Source organism: Geotrypetes seraphini, chromosome 8 (assembly GCF_902459505.1).
Source record: "Geotrypetes seraphini chromosome 8, aGeoSer1.1, whole genome shotgun sequence".
Classification (NCBI taxonomy): Eukaryota; Metazoa; Chordata; class Amphibia; order Gymnophiona; family Dermophiidae; genus Geotrypetes; species Geotrypetes seraphini.
This window is the reverse complement of record NC_047091.1, coordinates 127,301,584-127,329,380: the sequence shown is the minus strand read 5'-3', so window position 1 is coordinate 127,329,380 and position 27,797 is coordinate 127,301,584. Positions and strand designations below refer to the sequence as shown.

The 27,797-nt window shown below is 43.0% G+C and overlaps 1 protein-coding gene across 1 annotated transcript in view; it reads left to right on the top strand.

Annotated features, from left to right (window-relative positions):
• CIT (citron rho-interacting serine/threonine kinase) overlaps window positions 1–27,797 on the top strand; it is a 702,016-nt gene that overhangs the window by 231,261 nt on the left and 442,958 nt on the right. The window contains 4 exon segments of the mRNA XM_033956569.1: window positions 2,130–2,246; window positions 11,957–12,066; window positions 24,904–25,078; window positions 25,378–25,575. Coding sequence (XP_033812460.1) covers window positions 2,130–2,246; window positions 11,957–12,066; window positions 24,904–25,078; window positions 25,378–25,575 — 600 coding nt within the window.

The following is a 27,797-nucleotide window of genomic DNA, read 5'->3' as shown; positions in this document are numbered from 1 at the left end:
AGTAGGCGGTCCGCCAAAATCCGAAAAAAAAGTTTGAGGTCAACATTAATCAGTGAGATGGGACGATAAGATCTGGGAAGATAAGGGGGTTACCTGATTTAAGAAGCAGAGCTATAGAGGCGTCATTTGCATAGCGTGGAAAAGCCACTGACATTACAGCACCGTTATAATAAGCCAACAAAGGCCACAGAGATGGGACTCCAGCATCCAGTAAAATTCCCCTGAGAATCCATCTGGACCTGGTGCCATACCCACCTTACTAGACCAAATGGCACGTTACAATTCTACCGCCTGCAACTTCCTATCATGAATCTTGAGGACTGCCGGATAGAGAAACAGAAATCTGATCTGCTTTGCTGCCAAGGCCGTGCATAAAGGTTGAAACTTCCGACGCCATGCTTGGAGGGCCACAGAGTAATCCTGAAAAATGTGAATAGGTGCATCACCATACTTAAGAGCATCCCTCCAAAGCCGGTATTGCTTAAGGATTTCTACCTTGTGGAGATAATTGTGCAACTTTGCCACTACAACCCTGGACCTCTGCCGCTCTGTCTCCGGGCGTCCCACTCAATGTATTCTTTCCTGACAGATGGAGCCCATGCCAGCAGGCAATGGGAATTTAGTGGCAAGCCAATCTTTAAATGTTGAGCCCAGCTGACGATCCGACAATGTCTCCGGGACCCCCACAAACCGGAGGTTGTCCTGTCTAGAGCGGTTTTCCAGATCCTCCACGTGTTCTTCACTAGCCGCCAAGCGCTGCTCCAACTGAGTTAGATGATCACTCAGGGCCTGATTAGAGTCTTCTGCTGCCAAGACTCTCGTCTCTAGCTCAGTGGTGCGAGTTACTGTGTCCCCCAGCAGAGTCTCCAAATGCTGCATTTGGCTCGACAATTTTTCCATCGGCGGGGCCAAAGCAGCCGTTACCGCCAAGGTAAGCTGCCTCAGTTGATTATCAGTAAACTCCGCCATGTTAGATGGGCCCACCTCCGCCATGATGTCGTCCACCGGCTGCGCTTTTTTCTTTAGGTTTAGCTGCCGTTCTGCCGGATTGACTGCCCCCCCTCCCCCGATTTGGACACAAAGTGGTCAATAAGCTGACCGCTGAAAAGGGGAGACTAAAGAACTTCAAATCGCTGGGACAAGTAAGTAGTCAGAGAATGTGCTTATGAGGGCCTGGGAGCTGCAGAACTCACGTCCGTTCTCCTCACTGTATCATGTGATCTCCCGATAAGGGATTTTTAAATAGCAAGCATATGCAAGATAAAACTCTCCTCCAATACCTTCTCTGGTTAAGGTACCATGCATAAAGAACCAGGCAATCCTATCAAAAGAAGTGCACTGCACATTTTGAACTGCAAGAGAGCTTTAGACTTCTATTTAGAGCAGATTTAAAGCTCATAGAAAGTCCACCCAACTATTTGGTTTTAGTTCTTTTCTTTACACAAGCAGGATGAATTGCTGCCATTGGTGAGCACACTCTAATTGGCTATTAGACTGCATTTCCTTCATGTATTCCTAGGCTGAGATGATACAGATGAGGGAGATGATATAGCTCATAATGTTAGAACTATGGCTGCATAGGTAGCCCATTTGAGGTCAAGTCTTCATAGAGAAAATTTGCAGAACTGCAACATGGGCTTTAATCCACTCATCTACATCTCATTACTGTTTGACAGGTCAGACAGAATTTGAAATTTAGAACCCAATTATGTCAACATAGACCCATTTAATTCAGTTCGAAGCTGCTTTTAAAAATGGAAAGGAAAAATTATTTGTTTTTGCAATATTCCCTATTTTTTTTAGGCAGCCTGTAGTTAGGAAATCTCACATGGACTCTGCTTGTCCTCAGAGAAAGCAGTTTACTTACCTTTAACAGGTGTTCTTTGAAGACAGCAGGATACAACACTCAGAGGTTTGTGTAAATAAGTTGGAGAGTGTTCCCAAGCAGGCTACATTGGATTTTCTCTCCCACATGGGAGCCTGCTGTCCTCAGAAAACACCTGCTACAGGTAAGTAACCATTTTATTTCTGTTGTTATTTTTGTACTGATTCATATCACTTGTGATAGGCAATACCTCTCTGGTTGCTTTGATAATTTAATGTACTGTAATTATTATTTTTTTCTTCAGGTGCTAGAAGCTCAGATGAAAAAGGACCTTTCTGATAAAGAATCACTTGAGACTCTACGAATAAAATATGAAGAAGAAGCGCGTGAAAAAAACCATAGTCTTAATGAGCAGAAAGCGGTAGGTTTCTTTTCACTGAGATGAACTTGATGGCCTTATTTAGCACTGAGAACTACTATGTAAAAGACCTAATTAATCCTACATATGGATTTCAATTGTGGCTTCTATGTCTCTGGCAAGTTGAATTTTTCATTTATAGAATTTCTGGGTAGATGGAGAGAGAGAGGCACTGCTCATACAGAGACACCTTTTGCTCTCCTTAAATTATTTTCATTATAGTTAGCAAATTTCATGGTGAAAACCTGACCTCCAGTATCAAAATTATGCAAAGGTTTTGGCTCTTTCAAATATAAAACAGAAAAGATTAGTGCCATTTAGCACCTATCTACATTGTGAATATTGTAAGCTTGGGAACGTCTATAACTGGCTGAGCAGGAGGTGAAAAAGGGCAGAAGTAAATGGGATTCTCCAAAGATAAGCACAATGGTACATTCTCATAGGTGGCTGACATCATGCAGTAGAACCCTGTGCAGGAACAGCTCTCCAGCTTTGAAAACAAAATTTTTGAGAGAGTTCACAGCACCTGCATGTGCTTCTCACCTGCCACTGTTGGGCAAGATGTAGCTAACTGCCACTTTTCCATGGAGTGTAATGGTCTCACTTTCATGGTTCTCACCATCAGCGCATGTCTACTTCATCTGTCTGGCATTTTCTGCCAGTATTTTCTGTTTTCAATTGTGTAAGTCCTGTTGCTGTCATGTGGGGGTCTTTATTTAGGTTTGTTGGACATTTCTAAGTTTCCTTTCTTTTTTATTGGTCCTTCCTTGGCTTCATCCTGTCTAGGGCACTTGGTTTTATATATATATATATTTTTTTATTATTATTGAGTTTGATTTCAATGTGGTCTTTTTTCAGATATATGCCATGTAGCCACCACCAGAGCCTCAAAGCAGGACTCTTTAGTGCCCCTAGTGGCTACAGCCCAAAATTGTACGAGCGTGTGACCCAGAAAGGAGTCACCCTGCAGGGACTGCAATAATACACATTAAAAAAAAAACAATCCACAAAGTTCCAGGTTTCAGTTCCCAAAGATAATTTAATGTCAGAATGCTTCAAGAAAAGAAAAACAAAATGGCCAAGCAAAAACACAAGATAATTTGCAAAACAAAATTTCAGAGGAAAACCCAGGATTTCTCCACACAAACCACTTAATCCTCACTGTAGTTTTACCCTCCAAACAGCTTCTTTTCAATAAAGCTTCTCCCCAAGCCTGTACACAGCAGGTCTCATGTAAATTCAGTTCCACTGCTGCAATAATCCAACATTCACACAGTCTCAAATGAGAAAGCCTCCAGCTATCATACAGCACTGCTGGGATTAGGAGAAGTGCCTAAAGTTTGCCTTCAGAAAAGCAAAAAAAACCAGCTTTCTAAAATCCCTCCCAGTTGGTGGCAAACTTCTCCCCAAAAACAGACACTCTCAGCTTCCTACCAAAATGAGCTGAGAACAAATCAGTAAAGCAAAAACCCTACAGTTCTGGCAGTCAGTGAAACGGGCTGAATAAAAAAAAACAGCCAACCTCAGCCAGAAAGCAAAACAGAAACTCACAGTTCTCCAAACAAACACAGTTTCTGCTCAGTCTTTGCAAATGGCAGCTAAGCCTACTGCCATCTGTTCAGGTGCTGCAAATACATCTTCAAGAACAAGCTCTTCCTGAAGTTCCACGGGCACCTCTTGGTCTGGAACTACACACTCTGGAGTGGATCCAGATTACTCCACCTCCATTGGGTCACAGGCATTACCCTCACTGGAGCCAATCACCTCTTCCTTAGGGAGAGCCCTGAGCTTCCTCCCTAACAGTTTACTGAGATCCATAGACTTTTCAAGAGGGGAGCCACGCCCTGCTCTGACTGAGCCTGCTCTCACCTGGATTTCTCTCTGGCTCCCCCGGTGGACACTAGGGCAATAGCCTTCCTCCCTATTCCTAGGAATAGGTTTAAAATCTATGTCCCTAGCCCTGCTGTGTGAATGGTAGTGCCTTTTTGACTGTCTCAAACAGATCATAACCTCCATCATTCTGTCTCTGTCCTCCCTTCCCCCCATAGGAGGTCGTCTCCATCATTTTTACCATCGATAGGAGACTATTACATCCGACCTCTGGGTGTTGTCAATAATCCGAGAAGGATACTCTCTTCATTTCACTCAGGTTCCACCAGAGCTTCCTCCAAGAGAGTATCCTTCCAATCCATCCCAGACCACCCTTCTTCTTCAGGAAGCCCAAGCTCTGCTTCATGTCCGTGCCATTGAGGAAATTCCTTTGGAACAGCAGAGCAGGGGTTTTTACTCCCGTTACTTCCTAGTTCCGAAGAAAATGGGTGATCTGCGACCCATTCTGGATTTCAGGGCTCTCAACAAATTTTTAGTCAAAGAAAAATTTTGCATGCTGACCCTGACGTCCCTTTACCCCCTTCTAGATCAGAACGATATGTTATGTTCTCTAGATCTCAAGGAGGCTTACACTCACATTCCCATTCATCTGGCCTCCCGTCAGTACCTCAGAGTTTGGGTGGGGAATCTACATTATCAGTACAGAGTGCTACCTTTGGCCTGGCATCATCTCCCAGAGTGTTCACCAAGTGCCTAGTAGTGGTAGCAGTAGCTCTAAGGAACCATGATCTGCAGGTGTTTTCCTACCTAGACGACTGGCTCATCAAAGATTCAGCATCTTAGGGTGGTTATTATAGCGACTCAATGGACTACATGGTTCCTACAAAGCTTGGGATTTGAAATCAACTTTCCCAAATCCAGCTTCAACCCTCTCAGAAACTACAGTTCATCGGGGTTGTTCTGGACATTATCCAACTCAGAGCAATCCTTCCTCAACAATGTCTGGATGCTCTTCTTCAACTCTGTCACAAAGTGTCTTCCCGCTCTTCACTCTCACGGTCACATGGCCTTCCACAGTTCACGTGACTCCTTTTGCCAGACTTCACCTCAGAATTCCTCAGTGGACTCTGGCATCTCAGTGGACGCAGGCTTGCGAACCACTCTCTCGACATATTACAGTCACTCCTTCGTTGAGACAGTCTCTCCGCTGGTGGATGCTGTCTTCCAATCTCTCCAGAGGTTTACTGTTTCAGACGCCACCTCATCAGAAGGTCCTCACGACAGATTCCTCGACCTACGCTTGGGAGGCTCACCTCGACGGTCTCCGTACTCAAGTCAGTGTCACATCAATCTGTTGGAACTCAGAGCGATCTTCAATGCTCTTAAAGCTTTTTAACATCTTCTTAACGACCAAGTAATCCTCATTCAGACGGACAACCAAGTCGCCATGTACTATGTCAACAAGCATGGAGGAATGGGATCTCTCTCCCTTTGTCAAGAAGCTCTGAAGATTTGGGACTGGGCAATCCTCCACAACACCTTCCTGAAAGCTGTCTACATCCAAGGAGCAAAAACTATTTGGCGGACAAATTGAGTCGTCTTCTGCAACCTCATGAATGAACACTCAATTCCTCGCCTCTTCATCACATTTTTTCTCAGTGGGGAACTCCTCAGATAGATCTATTTGCATCTCCCCACAACCACAAACTGTCTAAGTTCTGCTCTAGGATATATTCCCCTCATCGCCTCGAGGCAGATGCTATTCTACTGGAATGGATGAATCTCTTCCTCTATGCATTCCCTCCATTCCCTCTCATTCTCAAGACTCTAGTCAAGTTGAAGAACGATCATGCCACCATGATTCTGATAGCTCCTCGGTGGCCGAGACAACCTTGGTACTCCCTTCTACTTCAACTCAGCAGCAGGGAGCCATACCTTCTACCAGTTTTTCCATCCCTGCTTACACAGAGTCAAGGATTTCTACTTCATCCCAACCTGCAGTCTCTGCACCTGACAGCTTGGTACCTCTCAACCAAACTCCTCTTCAGTTTTCTCAACCTGTACGAGACATTTTAGAGGCTTCTAGAAAGCCTGCCACTAGACAATGCTACCACCAAAAATGGACTAGATTTTCTACGTGGTGCATCTCTCATGATAAGAAGCCTCAAGATTCCTCCTTTTCTTCTGTTCTGGATTATCTTTTGCACTTATCCAACTCTGGCCTCAAGTCTACATCGATCTGAGTCCAACTCAGTGCAATTGCTGCTTTCCACCAGCCTATTGAAGGGAAACCCCTCTCTGCTCATCCGGTGGTTTCCAAATTTATGAAAGGACTTTTCAATGTCAAACCTCCTCTCAAACCACCTCCAGTGGTTTGGGATCTCAATGTTCTTGCTCAATTGATGAAGCCTCCATTTGAACAAATGTCTGCAGCTCATCTGAAATATCTCACTTGGAAAGTGGTGTTTCTCATTGCCCTCACATCTGCTCGAAGAGTCAGTGAGCTGCAAGCTTTAGTTACTGATCCACCTTTCACTGTTTTCCATAATGACAAAGTTTTCCTTCGTACTCATCCTAAATTCTTGCCTAAAGTGGTTTCAGAATTTCATCTCAATCAATCTATTGTACTTCCAGTGTTTTTTCCAAGGCCTCATTTTCATCCTGAAGAATCAGCTCTTCATACTCTGGACTGTAAACGTGCTTTGGCCTTCTACCTGGAATGCACCAAACCACACAGATCTGCTTCTCAACTTTTTGTCTCCTTCGATCCGAACAAGTTGGGACATCCAATTTCTAAGCATACCATCTCCAACTGGATGGCTGCTTGTATCTCTTTCTGCTATGCCCAGGCTGGATTGCATCTACAGAGTTGAGTCACAGCCCACAAAGTCAGAGCAATGGCGGCTTCAGTAGCTTTCCTCAGCTTTCCACTCCTATTGAGGAAATTTGCAAAACTGCCACTTGGTCCTCGGTTTATACATTCACTTCTCATTATTGTCTGGATGTTTTCTCTAGACGGAATGGCCATTTTGGCCAGAGAGTGTTACAAAATCTGTTCTCCTAAGTTGCCAACACTCCCACCTTCCCATTATGGTTAGCTTGGAGGTCACTCATATGTGAGAATAGGCTGCCTGCTTGTCCTGGGATAAAGTACAGTTGGTTACCGTAATAGTTGTTATCCAGGGACAGCAGGCAGCTATTCTCGCAACCTACCTACCTCCCCTGGTTGGCTTCTCTGCTAGCTATCTGAACTGAGGAGACTCGCCCTGTGCTGGGTGGGAAGGCATTCGTGCATGCGCAGTGCAGCAGATTCGAAACTTCTGAGTTTCTACAAGGAAGTCTGCTTGTGAGGCTGTCCGCATCCGGGCTCCGTGGATGACATCACCCATATGTGAGAATAGCTGCCTGGTGTCCCTGGATAACAACTGTTACGGTAAGTAACTGGGCTTTCTGTTTGCCCTTTTCGCTGCCGCTGTACATTGCACAGAGGGCTTCATCGACTTGTCAACCACTACTCTTAAGTCTCTTTCCTGGGGGGGTCTCTCCAAGTACCACACTGGACATCCTGTATTCGTGTATAAGATTTTTGTTACCGACATGCATCACCTTACACTTATCCACATTAAACCTTACTTGCCATGTCGCTGCCCATTTCTCGAGCGTGTTTATGTTACATTGCAGATCTTCGCAATCCACCTGCGTCTTCACTACTCTGAATAACTTCGTGTCGTCTGCAAATTTAATCACCTCGCTCGTACCAATTTCCAGATCGTTTATAAATATGTTGAAGAGCATGTGTCTCTTTCCTGGGGGGTCTCTCCAAGTACCGCACCGGACATCCTGTATTCGTGTATAAGATCTTAGCACTTTAGAGGCTTGGTCGGGATGCAGCGGATCAATACTGCAAGGGGAATTCTTCTTGAAAAAGCCTTTGGCAAACATGTCGGAGCGTACAGGTCCCTATACGACGTTTAAGATTAATTAACAGCGACTCATGCGATCGTATTGTCTATAATGATACCCAGATCCTTTTCTTGGGTGCTAACCCCCAAGGTGGACCTTAGCATTGGTAACTGTGATTCAGGTTATTCTTCCCAATGTGCATCCCTTTGCATTTGTCCACATTAAATTTCATCTGCCCTGTCTTCCAATTTCCTAAGGTCCGTCAGCAATTTTTCACAATCCGCATGCGTTTTAACAACAGTTTAGTGTCATCTGCAAATCACCTCACTCGTTGTTCCAATTTCCAGATCATTTATAAATAAGTTAAATAGCACCGGTCCCAGTACAGACCCCTGCAACACTCCACTGTTTACTCTCCTCCATTGAGAAAAATGACCATTTAACCCTACCCTCTGTTTTCTATCTGATAACCAATTCCTAATCCACAACTGAACTTTGCCTCTTTAATTTTCTCAGGAGCCTTTCGTGAGGAACTTTATCAAAAGCTTTCTGAAAATCTAGATACACTATATCAACTGGCTCACCTTTATCCACATGTTTATTTGCACCTTTAAAGAAGTCAAGCAAATTTGTGAGGCAAGATCTCCCTCAGCTGAACCCATGCTGACTCCATCTCATTAAATCATATTTGTCTACGTGTTCCACAATTTTATTTTTTATAATCGTTTCTACCATTTTGCCCAGCACTGAAGTGAGGCTTACCAGTCTGTAATTTCCCGGATCTCCCCTGGAGCCCTTTTAAAAAATCAGCGTAACATTGACCACCCTCCAATCTTCAGGTACTACAGATGATTTTAGCAACAGGTTACAGATCACTAACAGCAGGTCAGCAATTTCATGTGTGAGTTATTTTAGTACTCTGGGATGTATACCATCCGGTTCTGGTGATTTATCACTTTTTAACGTCGATTTGGCTCAGTACAACTTCCAGATTCACTAATATTTCTTTCAGTTCCTCCGTATCATCACCCTTGAAAACCATTTCCGGTTCAGGTAGATCTCTTACACCTTTTTCAGTAAAGACCGAAGCAAAGAATTCATTCAGTCTTTCCGCTATGGTCTTATCCTCCCTGAGTACCCCTATCGCTCCTTGATCATCCTACGGTCCCACAGATTCTTTCACAGGTTTTCTGTTTCTGATGTACCTAAAAAAGTTGCTATGAGTTTTTGCCTCTTTTGCAAGTTTCTCTTCATATTCTTTCTTAGCTGTCTTTATCAATGCTTTTGCATCTAACTTGCCAGTGCTTGTGTTTCAAGTTTCAAGTTTCAAGTTTCAAGTTTATTTGGATTTGTTTAATCGCTTTATCTAAATTCAAAGCGATGTACAAAGTAAAAATTACAAATTAAAATAATACAGATTAAGAATGTGGACAAAACAGACAAAACTTATTTAACAATACTAGAAACAATTATGGTAAGGGAGGGAATGAAGTTACATTTTCATAAAAAGAGGGGTAAAACATTTAGGGAAAGTACATAAGGCTGGGGGAAAAACCTATTCTTGAAGTTATTTTATCGTGAAATTATTGTTGACTTATAAAGGCATCAATAAATAAAAAAGATTTCAGATTACTTTTAAATTTTTCTAGGTTAGATTCTTGTCTTAGATAGTAAGGTAATGAATTCCAGGTTTGTGGTGCGGTAACAGAGAAAATGTATTGACGTCGTGTATTTATAATTTTAAGAGATGGAATTGTTAACAGATGTTGATCTGTTGATCTGAGAGTCCTATTCGTTATGTAAGGGATTAGAAGATTATAGATAAAGGCTGGAGTTTTAAAAGATAAAGATTTGAAAGTAAGTAGGCTAAGTTTATAGATGATTCTATGAGCAACGGGAAGCCAATGAGCTTCCTTAAGGAGTGGAGTTACATGATCGAATTTTTTTGCTTTGAAGATAAGCTTAACGGCAGTGTTTTGTATAATCTGTAAGCGTTTCTTCTTATTGTCTTCATTCGGATTCTTTTTCCATTCTTTAAAGGATGTTTTTTGGCTCCAATAGCCTCTTTCACTTCACCTTTTAACCACGCCGGCTCTCGTTTGCTCTACTTTCTACCTTTGCTGATACGTGGAATACATCTGGTCTGGGCTTTTACGACAGTATTTTTAAATAACATCCACACCAGGTTTACAGTCCTATCTTTTGCAACTGATCCTTTTAGCTTCTTTTTAACCATTTTCCTCATTTTATCATAGTCTTTCGAAAATTAAACGCCCCTACAGTAAATTTATTTTGTTCCTTCCTTCATTTGTTCCCCCCTTCGAGGTTACAGCAAGTCCTTTGGCCGCATAATGCCCCCTTCCTGACGACGCTGTTGTGAAACTCGAGTCGAAGGGAGGCTAGTTGCTAACAGAACACGGGGGTTATTTATAGCGTTCATATCTCACTGCACTGAATGAATTGATTTCAACGGTGTACCATTGCTGTTGATCTGCCTCCAATCTAGAGTTTTTACTGCCTGAATCAGATAAGTAAAGATAGTAAATTTGTTTAATGGCATATTATAGTACACATATTGTTTTTGGGATGGCAGCAAGAGGGACTTTATAGTGCAATGATGGTCCCTCATTACAACCAGCATTGGTACAATTAATGGTACTTCTGCACTTTTTGGTTGGTGACTGAGCACTTTATGGTATTTTTACAGTACCTGAAAAGCACTCTTGCACTTTATTAGGACATTTTATATTTGTATTTATTTATTTATTCAAACTTGTGGAGATAGGTTTTTTGATTATTTATGGTTCAACACAAGTTATTATAGTAGTTGCTTCTTGATTTTTTTTTAGAAAAATTCCATATCTGTGTTTTGTTTTGTTTTATTTGGAAAGTAATTAGGTGTAAAAGTGATTTTATAATCTATTAAAAATATTTAGGAAATTTAATTTGAATCCATAAATTGCTGGGTTACATTTGTTTCATTTTTCTTTCTTAATCACTCCTTCCTCTCCCCTCAATTTTTTTTACTCAATTTCTTTCTGACTCTGAACTTTTAGCTCAGTCAAAACTAGGTTGAGATCTGGTACCAAGAACCTTCATTTGCAACTACTTGTGTATATTATTCTCTTTCCTAATCTGGTATATACTATGACGGTCTTCTACAGGGGGTCATGCTCCTGGGCTCTCTCTGGAACTTTCAACTTGGGCCCTAAATCTGGCTACTAAGTGTCACCCATGAGTAATAACTCTGAATCCCTGAACATCCCAAGCATCAGTTACCTCAAGGAACAAAAGGTCTAATTTGGGGTTGAACTGAGCACCACTGCATTAGAGTGTACAACACTGCTATTAAACTACTCAACTGTCCCTGATTATATATGTATCATTAACATTTAGTCATCTGTTTGCAATTGAAATTATATGCACTGATTCTATAGCATAATGGTTAATGTAGTAGCCTGAGAACTAAGGGATCTGAGTTTGATTCCCACTGCAGTTCCTCGTGACCCTGAGCAAGTCACTTAATTCACCTTTTCCCCAGCTACAAAATAAGTACTTGAGTGTTATATGTAAACTGCTTTGATTGTAAGCATAGAAAGGCAGCATATGAAATCCCATCCCCTGTCCCTTTTGCTATGTATATGAGTAGTGAAACAAATTGACTAATTTATCCTATCCATAGATTCTTTGGGGCAGTATACATTGTGAAATTTTTCTTTTAGCACACTTATCAGTTTTCAAGGGACATTTATACAGTCAGGATTTCAGGATACTCGCAATGAACACGCATGAGGTAAATTGCATACAGTGGAGGTAGTGCATATACTCATTGTGAATATTCTGGAAATCTGACCGACTCACTGTGTTCCGAGGACTGGGTTGATAATCCCTGAACTAGGCTGAAAGGCTGTTTTAACACTGAGGCCGAAAACCGTATTTATTGTCATAATCTCAGCAATATAGTGTTTACTTTGTTTCAGATGATAAATGCAATGGAATCAAAGATCAAATCCTTGGAACAAAGAATAGCAGAATTGTCTGAAGCAAATAAGCTAGCTGCTAACAGCAGTCTTTTTACTCAGAGAAACATGTAAGTGTCCAACTTAACTCTAATCCTGTTGATTGTATCTTTTCCAGTCCATGAAGAAATTCAGTTAATGATCAAGGTTCAGTTTCAAATGATAAGGAATGCAGCAGTTCATTTTCTGAAGAAATTTCACACACATGTGAACTGTTAAATATATAGTCAGATTTTATATTGGAATTTAGCATTTATTTTTGGGTAGATTCTAGCTTAATTGGACTACAGCATCATACGTTTCCTTTTGTATATACCCTGTTTTTTCTTTTAATTTTCCTTCCAATGCACTTAACTTAGTCATTGCAATGTTGTTGCTTGACTGTCAGACCCTGAGTGATGCTGCTTTCATCTGATGACCAATTTTTCCTTTCCTAGAAGACAAAGCTATACTTCCAGCCCTATCTTCTACATAGCAGCATCCAGAACTGGGATCATCATCATATTTTTTTTTTTTTTTGTAATTGTTTATTTATAACAAGAGAAAAACAGCACAGCAAACCCATAGTTCCCATCATACAAAGTATAAATCCAGTTCCTGTATAGTAATGATGGTATGCTGGTTGTCCATCTGTGCTCACGAGTATACTGCAGAAGATGTCAATCACAGCTTTTCCACTCCTCCTCCTCTTCTTCCACAGTCTCTGCTTCCTTCTTTAGTTCTTCCTTCTCCAGGTGAACATGAAGGTGTCATTCTGATTGAGTTAAATCTTGAGAAACCTGCTTTGACTGGCATGGTTGAGATTTTACATTTCCTAATCCTGGGACTGTAGTTTGTTCTCCATAATCTTCTAAATTCTGTAATGCACTTAAATCTGACAATCCCCTATGCCCTAATATTATAATATGCTCCTCAGTATTATAATCTAATTGTACTTCACTACTTGCCCTCTTAGGTTGCTTGTAAATGATTCCTTGCACCCAAACCCATTTCCCACCTCTCATACTTCTTACAGGTGTTGTAGGAACAATATCACTACTATTAGATGTTTCTGTATTTTTATCACTTAACAGTTTTAAAGTGTGTAACTAGCTGCCACCACAAAAGTATTAGTAAAGACGATATAATCTGCCTGTGGCCATTCCATCATCTACATATGGCATGGGTTTAATATCTTCCTTCTTCTTGGGAGAGAAACCCATCTGTTTTTCTTTTGTAACTACTGACTGATCTAGTAGGGCAGTGTTTTTCAACCTTTTTTGGGCAAAGGCACACTTGTTTCATGAAAAAAATCACGAGGCACACCACCATTAGAAAATGTTAAAAAATTTAACTCTGTGCCTATATTGACTATATATAAAGTAATTCTCTTGAATAGGAATCAAATAAACACAAAGAAAGTATTTTATAATGCTGCCACCGCCAACAACACCATTGGCGGCGGTGGCACTCAAGTGGCTAAAGAGCCGCAGTTTGCCGGCCTAGGGACAACACTGGAGGGTGGCCAGCTGTGCACCCCCTTGGGACGTAAACCCGGGGTGGGGCAGACCGCCCCCCCCACCCTGGTATGCCACTATCTATACCTCACTCCCTCCCTATGACCAAAAATTCTCCTTTCTTCTATTCCCCGTGTACATAACCATCTCTTTCCCTCCCTTCCTCTCTCCAAAGTCCATGCCTTCTGTGTCCAAACACTCATTCCCTCCCTTCCTCTCTCCCAAGTCCATTTCTTCTGTGTCCAAAAACGCATTCCCTCCCCCACCTCAGCATCTCTTTCCCTCCCTTCCTCTCTCCCAAGTCCATTTCTTCTGTGTCCAAAAACGCATTCCCTCCCCCACCTCAGCATCTCTTTCCCTCCCTTCCTCTCTCCCAAGTTCATGCCTTGTGTCCAAAACGCACTCCCTCCCCCCTTTTGTGTTCCGTGTTTGCCTCCCAGCCCATCTTTGCAACTTTCTCAGCAAAACGAAGCTCAAGCCGCAAGGCTTGTCTTCTGCTTCCTGCCTGCCCTGCCGCGCACAAATAGCCGAACGGAAGTATTCTCCGACGTCAGCGCTGACGTCGGAGGGCAGGCTTTGCTTAAGCCCTCCCTCCGACGTCAGCGCTGACATCGGGGAACGCTTGCGATCGGTTATATGTTAGCTGCAGGGCAGGCAGGAACAGAAGACGAGACTCGCGGCTAGAGATGCATTGAACTCCGCGGGTCCCCCGTCTAGCTCTCTCATGTCCACGTGGGGCGGACCGCCCCTCTCCCTAGACTGGTGGTACTGCCCTGATGGCGGCCCTGACCGTACGGCACACCAGGCAACATCTCGCGGCACACTAGTGTGCCGCGGAACAGCGGTTGAAAAACACTGTAGTAGGGGATCTTTACACAATTCTCTCCATATTTGCTAATAATGTAAATGTACATCCTGTGATTTCCCTTTTTTGATTCTAAGATCCATACCTGTAAAAGGCATAGATTTGACCATTTTAAGGATCCCTCTTGGGACCATTTCCACTGCCCTTTCTTGTTCTGTCTTTTTACTGCACTTATTATGAAACTGTAGAATTCCTTTATCCAATAAAGGATTCACTATCTTAATAACTTCTAATGGTGACATCGTGACTACATTATTTAGTTTTCTATGTAGTCAAAACAAATTTACACACTAAATTTGCCCTTGGTACTGGGCAAAAAGCCGGAGAAGGCTTAAATTTACTACTTTCTTTTATAAGGGAGACTTCAGAATGCACCCCTTTATAAGAGGGGAGACTGGAATGATAGAGTGCAGGTTAGACACATTAGGCTAAGCATTCCTGCATCAGTCTACATCTATGCCCACACTTGAAGCAAAAAAGTGCTGCCTTTTATTTTTTTAAAGCAGAAGTTTAGCATAGAAATACAGTATTGTTAAAAGATAATGAGATGTAAGGTGCTTAAAAGTATGTTTGCACCAAGGTACAGACTTACAGAAAACAAATTTAGAAAAACACAATGATAGTAAGTTAAAAATTGGTTATTAGGAAAGATCATGTGATGTCTGTTTTATTATAGTACCACCAGGGATCTTATTTATTAAAATCAATACTCATATAAAACTGTAATAATTGCACAATTAATTTAACTTTTCTCCACTACATATAAACTGAGCTATATACACACCAGTACTATACCAACAGTATTTTTTCCTACTTTATAATTTTGCAGTAACTAAATTAATACTATTTAATAAATAAAGCATGCATATATACAAAGGATCCTTATGTGTCTGACTGTTTTACTCTTCTGTGGGATATACTTACACTTCTGCACCACTTCTCTTGACTATTGATGCTTCTCTCGACTATTGATGCTTCTCTCATCCAATGAAGCTTCACAAATCTTCCACTGGGCTAGCAATGCCACCCAATGGAGTACTCCTCACATAGGGCTTCCACCAAACTATTAACCAGAGAGAGATGATCTTAAGGTGCCCAAACAAACAGAAAAATTGACATCGAAATCTAGAAGAGTTTGTCTTTTTGATTAGATTGTAAACTCTACTAAACAGTGACTGTCAACATGTAATTAACCTCTGGAATTTGTTGACAGAGAATGTGGTGAAAGCAATTAGCTTAGCAGGATTTTAAAAATGTTTGGATAATTTCCTAAAAGAAAAGACCATGAGACATTATTAAGATGACTTGGGAAAATCCACTGTTTTTTCCTAGGATAAGTTTTTTTTTTCCCCTTTGGTATCTTGCTAGGTACTTGTGAACTAGTTTGGCCATTGTTAGAAACAGGATACTGGGCTTGATGAATCTTTGGTCTGTCCCAACAATGGCAATTTTTATATTCTTATGTCATGCAACATAGCTGACTAGCGCCAATATTCATTGCCTGACCAGCTATGTTTAAGAGCCATATAGACCTGCATAAATGACAAATGCATCTCTGACTATATCTTAGCCAGGCAGCCGATAAATATTGGCTTAATTGGCTAAAAATAGACCCAAAATTCAGTGTCAATTTCCGGATACATTACATTATGATTTATATTCCGCAACTACCCAATAAGTTCAAAGCAGATCACAAAGAAAAACAAACCCAGTTAAAATTCATAATACAAATGCTTTCTCTACAACAGATCATCTAAAAGGTTCTTAAATAGATGTGTTTTTAATAATTTCCTAAATGTCATGTAATTACCTTCTGCTTATATATATATATATATATATATATATATATAAGAGCAGAAGGTAATTACATGACATTTAGGAAATTATTAAAAACACATCTATTTTTTTTTTTTTGTGTGTGTATATATATATATATATATATATATATATATATATATATATATATATATATACACACAAAAAAAAAAAAAAAAAAAAGAAGGCCTAGTTCGGTGACCAAACTGTTTTGGACTTGGAAACTTAAGGCTCCTTTTATCAAGCTGCGCTAGCGGTTTAATGCGCGTAATAGTGCGTGTTAAATCGCCGACCGCACTAGCCGCTAACACCTGCCTTGAACAGGCGGTAGTTTTTGGCCAGCGCAGGGGTTAGTGCGTGATTAAAACTCACGCGCGCTAACCCCAATAGCGCGGCTTGATTAAAGGAGCCCTTTATATTAAAGAAATAAAGGACTGGCATTGAATTTTTGGGTTCTCCGCCGACCATGGGAGTCAAGTATCAGTCCCATGGTATTTCATTGCCCCCCATCTCCCTAACATCATATCCAGAAGTATTAAGTGATGATATGAACTATCCTAAGTTGAAAAAAAATTGCAATATACAGTTGAAAACACTAAGGACTTGTTAATGAGTGTGGTACAGGAATTGAAATTGAATATTCAAATAGAACCATAAAAGAATTTCACAGAAGAAAACCTGACACTTATCTCAGTAGTAAATGCAGTTAAAACAAGATTGATTTTAGAGGCTATACACTTGATTTGGTTATTTAAAAAATCCTCTTCTCTCAACCATGCAAGAATCCCTGTTACAAATGGCAAGAACCCCTGTTAAAAAGCTGTGGTAGTGATAACCATGTGGCAAATGTGACACTGCCCATTCAATTCCTATGGGCTGCATCACATTTGCTGTGCTACTACTAACTACCATAGCTTTGTAAAAGGGGCCCATAGTGTCTCTGATTTGTCTATAAATAAAAAATATACAAAAAAATGCTTTAACTACATCCTCATCTGGATCCTTAATGAAGCTTTAATGTGTGTTTCAATTTACCATTTATAAAAGATTGACTTCTGGTTGATGCAGGTGTCATCTGAAATGTGCCGTATTGAATTTCGTTCTGTGAAATTCATTTATAACTCTTATTTAAATTTTATTTCATATACTTTTTAAATAATTGTGTATAATATTTCTTTATTATTGAGATTAATTAATTTATTATTTTTCCATATCTGTTTCTCTGGGCTTTCTTTGTTGCGCTGTTATGAGAACCAGGGAAATCAGGTTCAAAGCTAGCACTACTCCTTTTGATCTTGAGCAATACATTTAACTCTTCATTGCCTCAGGTACTTATATTGTAAGCCTTCTGGGGATAGGGACTTACCCACTGAATCTGAATGTAACTCACCTTGAATACCTGAGAAATGTATAAGCTAGATCCAAATCCTTAAACTCCCTTTTATTTACAGAGCGAGTACTAATAAGTGAGAGCATCCTTACCTCCAATTTTTCAGCCATAATCTCAGGTAGGATTTTTGAATTGGGTAAATACCTCCTACATAATCATCCTTAGGAGCTATCTCACCATTCACTACTTTTTCCACCTTGGTAACCTTAGCCAAAAATCCATTTGACATGAATATAGTTTCCCCTAACCTCTTTTGTTTATCCTCCATAATTCTCCAGACTCCTCTAAAGGGATTAAAGAAAACAATATTGACTTTCTAGGTCTAATATATAGGTCCTGAGGACAACCAAGTATACTGCACTTAGCTTCCCTCATAATACTGCCTAATGCATACACTAACAATACACAGAAATCTTTTTTCTTCCCACAAAAACTTCAAAATAGCATAGAAAATACTATGATTTACCTAAGTTTGGCACAGTTCTTTACAACCAAGGTGAAGTCTCAAGTGGCCTCCCAAGGAGCATGATCTTTTGATGTGGAGGATCTGTCTCCGGGTTGGCTTATCTGTGATGCAGATATTTCTGGGTAAATGACAGAGTAGTGATGGAAGCTGAAACAGAGAAAATGAAGGCAGATAAAGAGCATACTCGTATGGCATATCCAGTCTGCCCATGCATGCCATCTAATATCCTTTCTTCTCTCTTAAAGATCCTATATACCTGTCCCTAGTTTTCTTTAATTCAGATATGGTTTTTGCTTCCATTACCTCTGTGTAACAAATTCACCATCCATTCTGTGAAGAAGTTTTTCTCAGGTTACTTCTGAGTCCATTCACATTCATCTTCATCCTATGTACCCCTCATTCCAGAGCTTCCTTTCAGTTGAAAGAGACTGAGTATTTATGCCATGGAGGTATTTAAATATCTCTATCATCTCTCTCCTCTTCTGCCTTTCTTCCAAAGTATATATTAAGATATTTCAGTCTGTCCTAATATGCTTTATGGTGAAGGCATGGAAGTGCTGAATCAGGATATTGGAAAGCTGACAAAGCCATGCAAAAATCAAAATAGGTGGAAATTCAGCCCTCTGCTTTTCCCTATATTATATGCTTCTCTCAATGTGCACACATTTAACTATAATTGATGAAAGTATTTCTGGGGGCATTCTTTGTACAGGACCAGAAAATACACATAGATTCACGTTTCAAATCTGGGTATACTTTCCCATACAAAACTTTTATCCCAGGACAAGCAGGCAGCATATTCTCTACATGTGAGGTGACGTCACCGACGGAGCCCCCTAGCGGACTTTTTCCGCAAGCAGACTTGCTCACCTTCAGGCTTGCGATTGGCCCACGCATGCGTGTGAGCCCTTCCCGCCCTGCCTAGGGCATGCGTCTCCTCAGCATGTCCTCAGTTCTCTGTTTTCCGCGGAGTCAGAAGCACTGCTCCCTTGCTTTGCGCGATCTCGTTGTCCCTCTTGCACCGTGGCTTGTTTGGCTAGTTTCTGTTGAGTCGCTGTTTTCACGTCTTTAATTTTCTTTATTTTCATTTTTTTCTTCAGTTCGTATATTTTTGACCGGGCTCCCGGTCATCCTCTGGCTGCCTGGCCTCGTGGGGCTGCGGCTGTCTTTTTTCTTATGTCTCGGCCTCGTTCCGGATTTAAAAACTGTACTAAGTGCAACCGGGTTATCTCCATCACCAATCCTCATCATTGGTGTGTGGAGTGCCTGGGTGCAGAGCACCGCGCTGAGTCGTATCCCCGTTGTGCGACTTTACAACCGCGGGCTCTTCGTTGAAGAGTGGCCAAGATTCTCCAACTCTTTGGCCCCATGAATCCTGCGGGACAGGCCTCAAGCTCGGCTTCGACACCCTTGTTGGGCGTCTTGGCCTCAAAGTCCCCGTCAGCCTCGAAGGGTCCGGCCTCGGCCCCTCCTGCTACTCCTGCCTCTGGTAAGTCTCCTCTTCCCTCCTCAGGTGTACTGGCAAAGAAGCCTACCTCGGAGTCTCATGTCAGCACCGCCTCGTCGGCGTCTTTGAGACATCTATCTAAGCGTGCCTCCTCATGTAGGGAAACATCTTCCTCGAGGTCGCCCCCGAAGGAGCACACTGCTGCACCTCTGACCCACCTACCTTTGGTCTCGGTGCCTATGTTCGAGGACATGCTTAAGGCTATCATTACCACGCACTTTCCTTGATGGTGAGCCAGCTAGTCCCGACTTCGACGCCTTTGACCTCGGTCTCGACCCAGTCGCGGTCTGACCAGTCTGTGCGTCCCCTCGTCTCTCGAGGCCTCACCCGTAAGATTCGTCGGGTTTCCTCGAGTGAATCTTCCTCCCCTGAGTCGCCGAAGACTTTTTGGTGTCCAGGACGGGGACCCAATTTTACCCCGGTACTGCGATGAGGCTTGCCTCTTCTAAAAGGCCCCGGTCTTCCCCGCCCTGTCAAGGCAGGTCTCCAACCTCGAGACCATCTACACACACACTTGTCCTCGAATTGGACTCTAGTGTTTTTTCCCCATCGAGGCAATTGCCGGCTTCTAAAGGGCCTACTTTGAAACCGGTTGGGGAATTTTCCTATACCCCCTCTTTTCTGAGGCTACACCAGGTCTTCCCCGGTCCATCTTGCATGGGGCCGTTCCTCGACGCCCCCTAGACGCCTTAGTCGAACCTCTTCGGTCTCCGTTTACGGGACTCTGAGGCTCTGGCTTACTATTCCAGGGAAGTTTCTCCCTCTTTCTCGGCCGCACCCCGGTCTCGGTCGGAGTCTCCCCCGGAGGATGAATCTTCTTGGACCTCCTCCTTTTCTCGTTTCATCTCTGACATGGGCAGAGCTTTGAACTTGGATCTTCAGTCCGACTCCCGCTTTACCCAGGAATACCTGGCGGAAATGGGAGTTGACAATACGCCTCGTGAGGCGCTTCGCCTTCCGTTGCATCAGGTTCTCCGGCAGACGTTTCTCCGAAACCTGGAGACACCATATGCGGTCACGGCTATTCCCTCCAAGTTGGAGTCGCATTACCTGACTATCCCGGTTAAAGGGTTTGAAAGTGCTCATCTTTCCCACCAATCTTTGCTGGTTGAGTCGTCCTTGAAGAAGTATAACCCCTCGAAGATTTACGCGGCCGTCCCCCCGGGCAGGGAGGGCCATACGATGGACAAATTTGGTCGCCGTCTTTATTAGAATTCAATGATGGCGAACCGTGTCCTTAACTACAATTTCAAGTTTCAAGTTTAATCAAGTTTGATGAATCGCTTATTACATACTAAGCGATTAACAATAAAATATAAATTGTACAGTTTTTAAATAGGGAAAAAACAAATGTCATACCTCCGGTTCTGTATAGATGCCCTCCGCTCGTTCCGGGAGGTTGTACCAGAGCCTCAGCATCAGGAGTTTCATCTCGAGGAGACCCTCTCCCAACTCTGCCTGTATATGTTTCAGGCCTCTTACGACACCTTTGAATTGTCCTCGAGAGTTACAGCCTTTGCGATCGCCATGCGTCGCCTCGCTTGGCTCCGGATTGTGGATATGGATCCGAATCTACAGGATCGACTTGCCAATCTCCCGTGTGTGGGTCATGAGCTCTTCGATGATTCCATCGAGGCAGCCACGAAACGCCTCTCGGACCACGAGCGGTCCTTTGCGTCTCTGGTGAAACTTAAACTGAAGGCCCCTCCGGCTCGCCAATATAAAATTCCTCTCCGGAGGTATTCACAAAAATTCACTCCTTCTTTCTCTAGGCCACCTTCGAAACGGCCACTGCAGCAGCAGCAATGTCAACCTAAGACTCAGCCGCCGGCCCCAGTGAAGACCGGGCCGTCCTTTTGACAATTCCAGTCCAAGCCTTCCCTCTTCCCCATCGGGGGTCGTCTCCATCATTTCTATACCCAGTGGGAAAGTCTTACCACCGACAATTGGGTACTGTCTATCATCCGGGAGGGGTACCCCTTCCACTTCAGTCGTGTACCCCCAGACGTGCCTCCAAGAGAGTTTCCTTCTGCTCAGTCTCAGCTTCCTCTCCTGCAGGAAGCTCAGGCCCTTCTTCACCTTCGGGTGGGTGAGGAGGTTCTCACGGAACAGTGGAACTCCGGATTTTATTCCCGGTACTTTCTGGTACCCAAGAAGACGGGGGATCTGCGTCTGATCCTGGACCTCCGCGCTCTGAACAAGTTTCTGGTTCGGGAATGATTCAGAATGCTTGCCCTTCCCATGTTGTATCCCCTCTTGGACGAGGGGGACTGGCTGTGCTTACTGGACCTCAAGGAGGCATACAAGCACATTCCAATACACCCGGCCTCTTGCCGTTATTTGAGATTACGGGTGGGGGATCTCCATCTCCAGTATCGTGTTCTTCCCTTCAGCCTAGTGGCCTCTCCGAGGGTTTTCACGAAATGTCTGGGTGTGGTGGCTGCGCCTCCACGGCCTGCAGGTGTTTCCCTACCTTGACGACTGGTTAATCAAAGCGCCTTCTCGCAACGAAGTCCTGCGAGCGACAAGTCAGACCATCTTGCTCCTTCAGAGTCTCGGCTTCAAGGTGAACTTTCCCAAGTCTCACCTCTACCCATCCCAGTTTCTCGAGTTCATCGGAGCGGTCCTGGACACGGTTCGTCTCCGCTCCTTCTTGCTTCAGCCTCGTCAAAAGGCCCTTATCCGTTTGTGCCAAAGGGTGACCCATCTGCCCTCGGCGCCAGCTCGGCTCATGATGGTCCTCCTAGGTCACATGGCCTCCATGGTTCACGTGACTCCTTTTGCCAGACTTCACCTCCGTATTCCTCAATGGACTCTGACATCCCAATAGAACCAGGATCGAGATCCTCTCTCTCAATGCATTATCGTGACTCCTTTGTTGAAGAGGTCTCTCCGTTGGGGGATGCTCTCTTCCAATCTTTCCAGAGGTTTTCTGTTTCGTGCTCCTCCTCCGAAAAAGGTTCTCATGACTGACTCGTCGACCTATGCTTGGGGGGGCTCATCTGGATGGTCTGCGCACCCAAGGTCTTTGGTCCCTTGCCGACCGCCTTTGTCACATCAATCTTCTGGAGCTTCGAGCAATTTTGTCACCTGCTTTGCAACCGGGTGGTGCTAGTTCGCACGGACAACCAGGTCGCCATGTATTATATCAACAAACAGGGGGGCACGGGGTCCAGGTCCCTGTGCCAGGAGGCAATGCGGCTCTGGGATTGGGCCATCCGCCGCAACATATTCATTCAAGCTGTCTACATTCAGGGCCAGCGAAACTGTCTGGCAGACAAGTTGAGTCGTCTTCTGCAGCCTCACGAGTGGTCCCTCCACTCCGTGACCCTGCGTCAGGTGTTTGCTCGTTGGGGGACTCCGGACGTTGATCTGTTCACGTCCCCCCTCAATCACAAGTTGCCCCGCTTCTGCTCCAGGGTTTACACCCCTCTCAGGATCGAGGCGGATGCCTTCCTTTTGGATTGGACGAACGAGTTCCTGTATGCGTTCCCTCCATTCCCTCTGATTCTGAAGACTCTCGTCAAGCTCAGGTCTTCGCATGCCTCCATGATTCTGATAGCTCCTTGGTGGCCCCGACAGCCGTGGTTCTCCCTTCTGTTGCAACTCAGTTCCAGGGAGCCTCTTCCTCTGCCTGTTTTTCCTTCTCTGCTTACGCAGAGTCAGGGTTCTCTGCTCCATCCCAACCTCCAGTCTCTGCACTTAACGGCTTGTTTCCTCGAGACTTAATGCCCTCGTTCCAGTTCTCCCAGCCTGTACTGGATGTCCTGGATGCGTCTCAGATGGAGTCCACTCGCCAATGTTACCATCAGAAGTGGACCCGCTTTTCTTCCTGGTGTGCTACTCGGCAGCAGGAGCCGCTGTTTGCCTCCTTATCGGCTGACCTGGATTATCTGTTGCACTTGTCTGGCGCTGGGCTCAAGTTCTCTTCGGTTCGAGCCCACCTTAGTGCCATTGCTGCTTTTCATCAGCCGATTGACGGGAAGCCTATCTCTGTTCATCCTGTGGTTTCCCGCTTCATGAAAGGCCTTTTCCACGTTCATTCGCCCCTTAAACCTCCTCCGGTGGTTTGGGATCTTAACGTGGTCCTTGCTCAATTGATGAAACCCCTGTTCGAGCTGTGGCGTGGGCTCACTTGAAGTATCTTACTTGGAAGGTTGTGTTTCTTATTGCTCTCACTTCTGCCCGTCGGGTCGGTGAGCTTCAAGCCTTGGTGGCGGACCCACCTTTCACTGTCTTCCATCGTGATAAGGTGGTCCTCCATACCCATCCTAAGTTCTTGACTAAGGTTGTTTCTGAGTTTCACATCAACCAATCCATTGTTATTCCTGTGTTTTTTCTGAAGCCCCATTCTCACCCTGGAGAAGTGGCTCTACATTTTCTTGATTTTAAACGTGTGCTGGCCTTCTACTTGAAGTGCATCGCTCCTCATCGTTCTGCTCCCTAGCTGTTCCTTTCTTTCGATCCCAATCACTTGGGTCGCTCGGTTTCTAAGCGGACCATTTCTAACTGGTTGGCCGCTTGTATCTCTTTCTGTTATGCTCAGGCTGGTCTCTCCCTGCCGGGTCGAGTCATGGGCCACAAGGTCAGAGCGATGGCGGCGTCTGTTGCTTTTCTCCGCTCGACTCTCATCGAGGAAATCTGTAAAGCTGCCATTTAGTCCTCGGTTCATACGTTCACCTCGCATTACTGTCTGGATGCTTTCTCCAGGCATGATGGCAATTTTGGCCAGTCAATGTTGCGAAATCTGTTCTTCTGAATTGCCAACTCTCCCTCCATCCCATTCTGTTTAGCTTGGAGGTCTCAAACATGTAGAGAATATGCTGCCTGCTTGTCCTGGGATAAAGCACAGTTACTTACCGTAACAGGTGTTATCCAGGGACAGCAGGCAGATATTCTCGCAACCCACCCACCTCCCCATGGTTGACTTCTTTGCTAGCTATCTGAACTGAGGACACGCATGCCCTAGACAGGGCGGGAGGGGCTCGTGCGCATGCGCGGGCCAATCGCAAGCCTGAAGGTCTTCAAGCAAGTTTGCTTGTGAAAACATCCGTTAGGGGGCTTCGTCGGTGACGTCACCCCACACGTAGAGAATATCTGCCTGCTGTCCCTGGATAACACCTGTTACGGTAAGTAACTGTGCTTTATCTTCACAAAAAGTAGATGTAAATTTTTCATGGTGATTTTCAACTAGAAGTGCAGTGTACTTCCCTGAAATTTGTTGCAGTTTATAAGTAGAATGTATGAGCTGACTTTTCACCAGTGTGGGCAATTTGGAAATCAACACCTAAGAAAGAAACAAATTTGGTTCCACAGTGTTTTGGTGCACTGATTAGTTTCTACATTTCAGATTTTTTGCTTATTTTTAGGAAAGCCCAAGAGGAAATGATTTCTGAGCTCAGACAACAAAAGTTCTATCTGGAAACGCAAGCAGGAAAGATGGAGGCACAGATTCGAAAACTGGAGGAACAGTTAGAAAGGATAAGTCACCAGGAGCACACAGAGAAGAACCGCCTGCTTGAATTGGAGACAAGGCTCCGTGAGGTAAAAATTTGGATTCATCCCTCTGACTACAAAGAGATTTAAACTTAAGTGCTTTAGAGTCTCGTTGCTTTTGCAGCTCAGAAGTTTACTTTATATTATTTCTCAGCTTCACAATTAGGAACATGTTGAGAGAAATTCAGTACATTTATATGGAACCCCAGATTGGGTTTATCTATTGGTAGATAAATAGGAACAAATCTGTTCTAGCATTTTAGATTTACTGAGCCAGAATCTGATTTATTTGCTTCTTCGATCTGTCTTATGGCAATCATACTTTATGCATAATTTCCTTTTTTCAGATTAGTTTAGAGCATGAAGAGCAGAAGTTGGAACTGAAGCGACAATTGACTGAGCTGCAATTGACACTGCAGGAAAGAGAATCACAAATCTCTGGTCTTCAATCAGCACGTTCAGCCCTGGAGAGCCAGCTATGCCAAGCTAAAACAGAACTGGAGGAGACAACAGCAGAGGCAGAGGAAGAAATCCAAGCACTAAGGGTAAAGACATCCAGATTTATTTATTTATTTAATAATAGGGGAAATCAAAGAGGCAGATGATCTGCAATGCAAGTACAGCAGACCAGACATGTGTAAAATGTGAAAAACTTTAATAAAATCAAAATATATGCCTGATATGGCTACGTTTTGCCCAAAAGGCTGCAGCATAGGCAAAATAGGTATAATCTTAAGCAACTTCTCTCTAGATTTATAAAACAGTAGCAGTCAAAAGGTCAACAATGCAAAAGAAGACGAGCAGCTCTTCCAGAAAGGTTTAATCATAACTTATACTTCTCTCTAGAGTGACAAAGCAATTCCACAGCAACAATTCCACTTGCTGTGGAGATTTGCTGTAGAATTATTGTAATTGCCTTGTTACTCTGGAGAGAAGCATATGTTATGATTAAAGCTGGAAAAGCTGTTTGTCATCTTTTGCATTGTTGACCTTTATGACTGCTACTGTTTTATAAATCTGAAGAGAAGTAGCTTAAGGTTATAACTTCCTAGTCTTTTGCCTCTGATGCAACCTTTTGGCTGAAACATTGCTACATCAGGCATATATTTTGATTTTATTTAGGTTTTTTACATTTTACATGTGTCTGGTCTGCTGTTTGTTCTGCTTTATTTATTAATTATTTGCAGGGCTTGATATAGCACTCCTACGTGATTTATAAATACAAAATTATACAGTGGAGAAAGGGAAAACCACAATCATTAAAGACAAGAAAGAAAAGAGAGGGAATAAATCAAATAACTACTAAAGGCAGAAGAGAAAAAAACAGCAAGGAAAATGGAGATGGGACAGGAAAAGAGGAGAACTGTTCCATGATGGAGGAAAGCGATGAGTATCAATTAAAAGCAGCCTTAAAAAGCCATGTTTTTATTGCTTTTTTTGAACATGTGGATATGTGGTTTCCAATGGAAGGGAGTTCCATATTGGTATTTGATATATTTTATTGTAAGCTGTTTGGTTTCAGGCGGGGTAAAAATGAAAAAAGATAAGAAAAAGCAGAATATCACAATCTGACCACATGTGGGATGTCAAACGTCCATTAAGAACATGGTCTATTTATGTTCAGCATGTATGATAGCTCAAGTTTCAATTTAGGGATGTGTAGTAATTCAATCTACTGCACTAGCATTTACCTTTCAAAAGGGAGACTATGAGAGAAATGCTTGGGAAAAAAGGAACAGCTACAAAGTTTGGAGTTTATACCAGACATAGATGATGATCAAAAATACTACCTTGAAAATCAAGACTGGATTTATTCCATGCATTAAATAAGCTGAAAGGAGGCAAGATTACTGCTGACATGGTTAAAAGATATAAAAGGCTATTATAGCTGAAAGAACATTTACCAAAAAATGGAGAAAGGATGCATTCATAAGGCAAGCAAAAAAAAAAAAAAGAATTTTAAAAGAGGAAGCAGAAACCTAAAATAAAAACATTTTTGATACATTTGGAGCAAGAAGCATGTGAAGGAGTCAGTTGGGCCTTTAGATGATTGAAGGGGAAAATTATTTATTTAATTTATTTATCTATATTCCACATATCCTACAATTCTATACGGATTACAAATTTTTCAGTTACTTAAGCATTTTTCCCTATCTATCCTGGCGGGCTCACACTCTATCTAATGTACCTGGGGCACTGGGGGATTAAGTTACAAGAAGTAGTGTGGGATTTGAACCCACAACCCCAGGGTGCTAGGGCTGTAGCTTCAGCCACTGCACCACACACTCCCCACAATTATATTCAGTGAAGATTGAGGAAAATATAAATGGAGGAAAATATACTAATGTCAGAAATGATATTCCTTGTACAATCCCACTTTATTTTTGGACCGGTGGGTTATCTCCCTCTTCCTGCCAGGGATCTGTTGGATGCCTCAAAACCTTGAAGCTTTTACCCCCTCCACCTCACACCTTACCACTGAGCATGCTCCTGTGTACTCCAGTTTCAGTTTCTACTAGCCAGGCTGTAGGAACTTATCTTTTCTGCTTGTGTTTATTTTCATGATTTAACAGTAATTTTCAGTTGTGGTTTCACCCTTGTGCTATGGAAGTTACCTGCGGGGACATCTTGGCATGCGGGAGATTGCAGACTGTTGGAGAATGTCTGCTTCTGGGGGATTCCCTGCTTGGCAGTAAACCCTCTGGACAGCCTGCACATCAGATCAGGGCTCCGGGACCTTTTCCTTGGGAACTAGCTCACCCCAGGT